The sequence below is a fragment of the Heterocephalus glaber genome, unplaced genomic scaffold (genome assembly GCF_053883595.1).
Source record: "Heterocephalus glaber isolate CG9 unplaced genomic scaffold, H.glaber_assembly_v1.0 deba00001532, whole genome shotgun sequence".
NCBI lineage: Eukaryota > Metazoa > Chordata > Mammalia > Rodentia > Bathyergidae > Heterocephalus > Heterocephalus glaber.
In genome coordinates, this window is record NW_028258330.1 from 1,322,009 (window position 1) to 1,328,093 (window position 6,085).

Sequence of the window (6,085 nt, forward strand, 5' to 3'; positions counted from 1 at the left end):
GGAGATGGGAATCATAGGGAGGAGGTGGGGACCTGTGATCTCTGAGTTTTCATTCCTGCCTTGGAGGACTTTCTGTCAGTCAGGCAGCCTGCACTACTCACGAGGACAGAGCTTCCTCCAGTGACACCTACTGTCCCCCACCCACAGGGGCTGCCTTCAGGAGCCCAGTTTCTGAGATGAGAGTAGAGAGGAGATAGGTGGCTGCTCCCTGGCAAACTTTTTCTTTCCTTTGAGTGCTGGGGTTAGGGGCATGGAGAAACAGAGGGTGAATGAATGAAATTATGCATTCATGGAAGAATAAATGAATAAGACCAGCAAGTGAAGGGCGCGCTACTTCACAGAACTTACTGAGGATCGATCATGATGACAAATCCTCCTGACAATGACATCCATAGCAAATAGCAACACAGAGGGCACAAGAGCCTTGGGGATCTTAAAGTGCTGTGAGAGGCCTTTAATTGTGCTGTTCACACAGACCTAGGACAAAGGGGTGTCACACTCCCAAAGACGGGGATATTTACAGGGCTAGCCAGGCCCTCTCCACCTCGGTCTGAGCACAGGTGCTGTTCAGGATGGAGAACTTGGTCAACCACTCTATGGTCTTCACAATGTAAGTGCAGCGCACCTGAGAGGAAGACAGGAACATGAGGTTAGAAAACAGGGATACACTCCAATTCTGTAGCACAGGAGTCAGAATTACATCTAACAGAGGAGGAAGGAAAAAGAAAAGAAAAACTAAAACCAATACTACTAACCAGAGTCCCACCTGGTTAGTTAGGATGGTTAGGATGGTGGACAGAGGCTGCTGTGTGCCTCACTGGGCTGTCACTGGTCCTTGGGTTATCCTGTCCCCTCCAGCCTCCCCCACACTCATGCTGCTGGACACCTGAGGGTCCTAATAGAGCCAGGAGCTGTCCTGTGGGCACCCTCTACTGAGCAGAACACACCCCACCCCACCAAGCTGCCCCTGGACACTGATGATGCACCTAATGGGCATCTACCCTTGGGCTCCCAGATCACAGCCAGGTGGGCACGCCTGTAATCCCAGCACCCCGAGAGGCTGAGGCAGGTGAACTGCAAGTTCAACCCTAGCCTGAGCAACTTAGCAACTCAGCAAGACCCCATCTCAAAAACTATTTTTAATTAAAAATATAAAAGAGCTAGGGACGTGGTTCAGTGCAGAGGCCCTGGGTTCAATCCCTAGTACCAGAAAAAAAATATAAAACAGAATAAAGCTCCCAGATCCTGGTGAACAGGTGTCTGTCACAGGATGGCACTGTCAGAACCCCTCTCAACAGGAAATGCCCTCGGGACCCCAAACTGGAGGGAGAGGCTGGAGAGCAAAGGCATTAAACATTTCCAAGCCCCAAATATGAGGGGGGCCCCAGGGACATTGGAGTCTGTTGGACTCGAGGGCATCAGGAAGACCATGGCCGGGGCCAAAGCCAGGCTGCCTGAGGAGGGGACCCTGTGTCCAGTGTGGACACAGGAGCTATAGGAAGCAGAGTCAGGCCCTCACTGCCCAGGACCTGGAGTCCCACACCCTGAGCCTCTTCCCAGGCCTTCCTCCCTGTTACTTCCATTCCTAGAAGATCCTGTGCTTGGGGTGATTTCATCCTCACACCTTCCTCCTTCCTGTGTCTTGTTGCAGCAGGCAATTGTCAATGTCTTCATCGTGTTTTCTGCACACTGTGCGGCCCATCTCCAGGTCTATTAAATATGTCCCGGTAAAGAACTTGGAAAAAGAAATGGTAAAGCCTGCTGTGAAACACTGTTGGAATGCATCAAACCAGCATAACCAAACAAAAGCAAGAAGAGGAATTTAATGTGCCTGTCGGTAAAGTGAGCATGTCATGTGCAGTGGCTCTCATTTATTTCCATTTTTCCTCTTAATTCTTCATTCCTCTAAAAAAAAAAAAGTGTGTCTCGTGAGCTGGGCGTGTAGCTCAAGAGCAAGGCATGGGTTTAGCGTGTGCAAAGCCCTGGGTTAGACACCAGCTCCAACAAGTGCAAATGTCTGTCAGAGGCACCTAAACACACACAGGAGCCTCTCAACCATGTTCTCCCAAAGCCCTGTTGTGTGGGGCTGACATGGAGGTGTTCGAGTGACACATTCATACTGTTACACCCCACACAGCACAGACTGTGACTGGTGGTCACAGTCATCTTTCCATCCTGAGGAAGCAGGGCCCAGCGTGGGCACTGCCCGGACTGCTCCAGGCCCCAGGCACAACGTGATCAGGGGAAAGCAGGCTGTCCTCACCCTCCTTCTCCTGTCCCCATCCACTCCACTGCTGTGCTCAGCATGGACTCCTTGAGTCCATCATGACTCATGCCCAGAGCAACAGCCCACCTTCTTTTGTCCTGGTCTCCAGCCTGCCTGGGCAGCATGGGCTGCTACAGAGAACAATGTCCAGTGAACGGCTTGCTACCCATCCAAGGACCTCATTCAGTGCGGTCCCTGAAGCCCGAGATCAGCCTCCCCTTCACCCCACTCACAGTACCACCTCCTCCCTGTGCTTGCTGTTGTCCCCTGAACACAGCACCTGGCCAGCTCATGGGGGTCTCCCGCTGGCCACTGCTGTTCCCAAACCTCCCATGGCTGGGCTCTTCCAGGGCTGCCAGGCAGAGAAAGTACTTCCCTGACCTCCCCCGAAACAGCTCCTGCTTCCAGCCACCTCCCGTTTGTGCCCCTGTGCCCTGCTGTCTCCCTTTCTTCCTGCTGTCTCATTCTGGGGCTGGGGCTGCTTGGCTTCTGTCTGCCTGGTGCTGCAGCCTGGTGAGACCAGGTTCCTGTCTGGGCCGCTGCTGACTTCTTAGCAGAGATGCTCCTGCCCCCAGAGCCCAGCCCCTCATACTCCAGGCCTGCCAGCCATCCTGTGCCAAGTCCCCCAGCCCATGCAGGCTCTGTCTGAGGGCACCCATGCTTCTGTGCTCCTCTCCTGCCAGGTTCCTCTGCCCTTCCCTTCTGCCAGCCCTTTGGCACTGGGCATCCCCTCCCTGCCTTCCTTCTGCTTCCCTTCCTCCTGCCTGCCTCTCAGGGTGTGCTTATGAAAAGTCAAAGCAGAACCTTAGCTCCTCTCATGAGACTTTGGTTTTCATTTTAAACATTTGCCAAACTCAAAACTCAATCCTGCCCCGGATCACGCAAAGGTGGCCCCGCAAAGGACCTGGTCTTCTTACCTCGCCCTGGCTCTGCCAGACCCGAAGGAACTTGTAAGCAAATGGGTCCTCCTGGGCCTCATTGAAATGAAACACAACGTGCTCCACAGATATGGCAAAGGCCTTCCCATTCTTGTCAATGTCCACGAATTGGTCAGGGGTCCCCAGCACAAGGAACCCCACAAGCAGTGTCACCTTCCACAGCATGGCTGGCCCCTGTGTGAGCACCAGGCCAGGTCACGCAGTTCAGGGTAGTGGTGGAAGCAGCTCTCGACTCCTGGAACAGGATTCCACACAGCTCAGTCCACCAGAGCCCTGTGCTGCTGGCTACCTCCCTCTGCCACTCCCCAGCCTGAGCCCCGGTCATCGCTGTGCAGCACAGAGGAGGAGGTGGCAGTTCCCTCTACCCCACCCCAGGCTCAGGGGTACTCACACTGCATGCCTGGCAGCTGCCGGTTTGCAGCTCCAGCCCCTCTCAGGTACAGCATGAGAACAAACGGGGATGTTCCCTCTGCTGCCTCCTTCCCTGAGCCAGGCCTCACCTGTGTGCACAGAGCGGGAGGGCAGTGGGACTCTGGGGACATGAGGAAGGACAAGTCCCAGGCCAGAGCTCTGCAAGACAGGGCGTGGGTGGCAGCCAGCCCAAGGGCAAGGAGCTAGGGACAGCAGACCTGCCAGGAGTGACTCTGGCATCCTCCCCCTACACCCTGCAGCACCAAGGCCTTTGTGGACACTGGGTTCTGGTCCCTTCGCCCCAGTCCTGCCTGTCTCCTGCTGAAGCTGCTGGCAAGAGAACAACTGCAGGACTAGCAAGCTGGGGGCTCAGGAAGGCTGTAGGGATGGGGCAGATGCTCCCTGCCCAAGGTGTCAGGATACGCCATGGCCTTGCCATAGCCTCGAGGACAGGCCACAGGCAGAACAGGAATGCCCCAGGAAAAGATGGGAGTGTGGATGAAGGAACAGGCAGTCGTGGATGCCATCCTATAGCTTCTGAGAGGAGGAAGATCTCATGAGATGGCTGACAGTGCAGGACCCCAGGAACACAGCTTTCCAATGTGTGTGCTTCCCCGAGCTCTGGGTTTCCTACCTCATCATTCTCTTCCTTCCTGGCAGAGGTTGACTATGACACTTGACTGTCTGGTGACAGGTGTGGTTATGATGGCCTTCTTCAACTCTGCATCCCTCTTGCCAAGGACTGTAGTTTTATTAGACCTTCCTGAGAACTGGCAACTGGACTCTTGACCCTTTACACACACTTGGTTCTCTCTCTCTTTCTCTCTCTCTCTCTCTCTGTCTCTCTCCTTTCCTCTCCTCTCCATATGGACGTTTGTTATACTCCCCCTTCTCTTTGCTCCAGGCCCAACTGGGAATTCCTTGCTTCTTTAGAGAGAACCTAGGCCATTGGCCACTGCTGTCTGCACTTCCAGGTCTACACCATGTCCTAGATGCCAGTGCCAGATGCACCTTCACAACCACCCTGCAGAAGATCTTAATTGTACACATATACAAGGCCATCCTAACCTGCATGGCAGTGACCTCTCCAGCCCACATGTGATTTAAAGGCATGTGGCTGAGTTTTCAAACATTTATCTTTATAATTTCTACCTCAGTTTCACTGTGGTCGGAGAACCCAATCTATCTGTGTAACACTGGCTCTTTGAAATCCATGAAGATGTGATTTATGAACCACAAGAAAGTCGGTGCTAAGAGATCTTCTATAGGATCAAAAGAATGCATGCTCTGCAGTGGTACAGAACACAGATGAGATTTGTTTAACAATTCTCAGGTTTTCGTGTTGAAGCAGGAAATAGCGAGGACCCCGGCACAGATAACTCTTTAACACAAAGATAGGAGCAAAAGCGGCTTTTAATGACACTGGCAGCTCAGTGAATGACTTCTGTCAGTCTCAAGGGCCCTGAATAGAAGTTTGTGCTTTCTTATATAACTTTTTTTACATTGACGAAGCTTAATTCCATTGGCGTTTTCCTGGGAATATAGCAAATAGAATTTTCACAAAGCAAAGCAGTGGAGAGGGCGAGAGCAAAGAGTTCTGGTGGGACTTCTGAGTCCATTACACTCCTTAGATGACAGATTACAGAAGTCGTCATGGCTGCTCAGGTACATTCTACAAAGACCATAGTTACCTAGTTAACCCATAGTTGCCTAATAGCACAGTTAACCCATAGTTTCCTAACACAGTTAACTCATAGTTGCCCAATTCCATATGGAGGGGTGGCCTCCTCTCTCAATGTGTTCCTTCTGTCGTTATTCTGTGATGTAATCACTTACTGGGAAAGGTGTGTGGAACTCTCCTGCAAGGATGCTAGGTTGGAAGTTTCCAGAGGTTGTATGAGTGAATGTGTGTGCATGTGAAGGAAAGGACAGATGGAAGGAAGGGACAGATGGATGGATGGATGGATAGATGGATGGATGGATGGATGGATGGGTGGATGGATGGGTGGGTGGAGGAATGAATGACCAGATGGACAGAAGGAGCAATGGATGTTTGAAGAGCACACAGCCACCCAGCAGGAACTCCTGGGGCTGCTTCAGGTCCAGAGGAGTTTGGTCCACTCAGCACCCTGTATCTGCTGCCAAGGGGATAATAATAATGTCAAGAGAGTCCCCACTGTCTGCCATGGATAGTGAATCCTAGGGAAGTAAATGTCACAAGTGTCACACAACTACACAGGGACCCAGAAGTATAGGAGAGGCCTTAAATTGAACCACAGCTGCACAGACCTGGGACTGTAGACTGTTTCTCCCAGAGAAAGTGGCAAGTCTGGGGCCTAGATCTACACACAGTACAGGAGGGCAAACCGGGAGAACCATGCCAGGCAGCCACTGTGAATAGGCAGTGCCCAGGCAAAGAACCAGATGAAACACAGAAATGAGGAAAACAGGACGTGCTTAGCTCTTTAGC

The 6,085-nt window shown here is 52.4% G+C and overlaps 1 protein-coding gene across 3 annotated transcripts; it reads right to left on the reverse strand.

Annotated features, from left to right (window-relative positions):
• Nucleotides 1–429: 429 nt before the first annotated feature.
• LOC101703202 (cystatin-12) lies at nucleotides 430–3,833 on the reverse strand. Of its 3 annotated transcripts, none has more exons than XM_004840916.3 (4): nucleotides 3,705–3,833; nucleotides 3,184–3,439; nucleotides 1,625–1,735; nucleotides 430–625 (listed from the first exon to the last, which is right to left on the reverse strand). In XM_004840916.3, the coding sequence occupies exons 2-4, from the start codon at nucleotides 3,367–3,369 to the stop codon at nucleotides 518–520; spliced, it is 405 nt and encodes a 134-aa protein (XP_004840973.1). In that variant the 5' UTR covers nucleotides 3,370–3,439; nucleotides 3,705–3,833; the 3' UTR covers nucleotides 430–517. The 3 variants fall into 3 exon arrangements, with proteins under 3 accessions (XP_004840973.1, XP_004840972.1, XP_087044752.1); XM_004840915.4 differs by having other exon boundaries at nucleotides 3,596–3,793; XM_087188626.1 differs by lacking the exon at nucleotides 3,705–3,833 and having other exon boundaries at nucleotides 3,184–3,513.
• Between the last annotated feature and the right edge of the window lie 2,252 nt (nucleotides 3,834–6,085).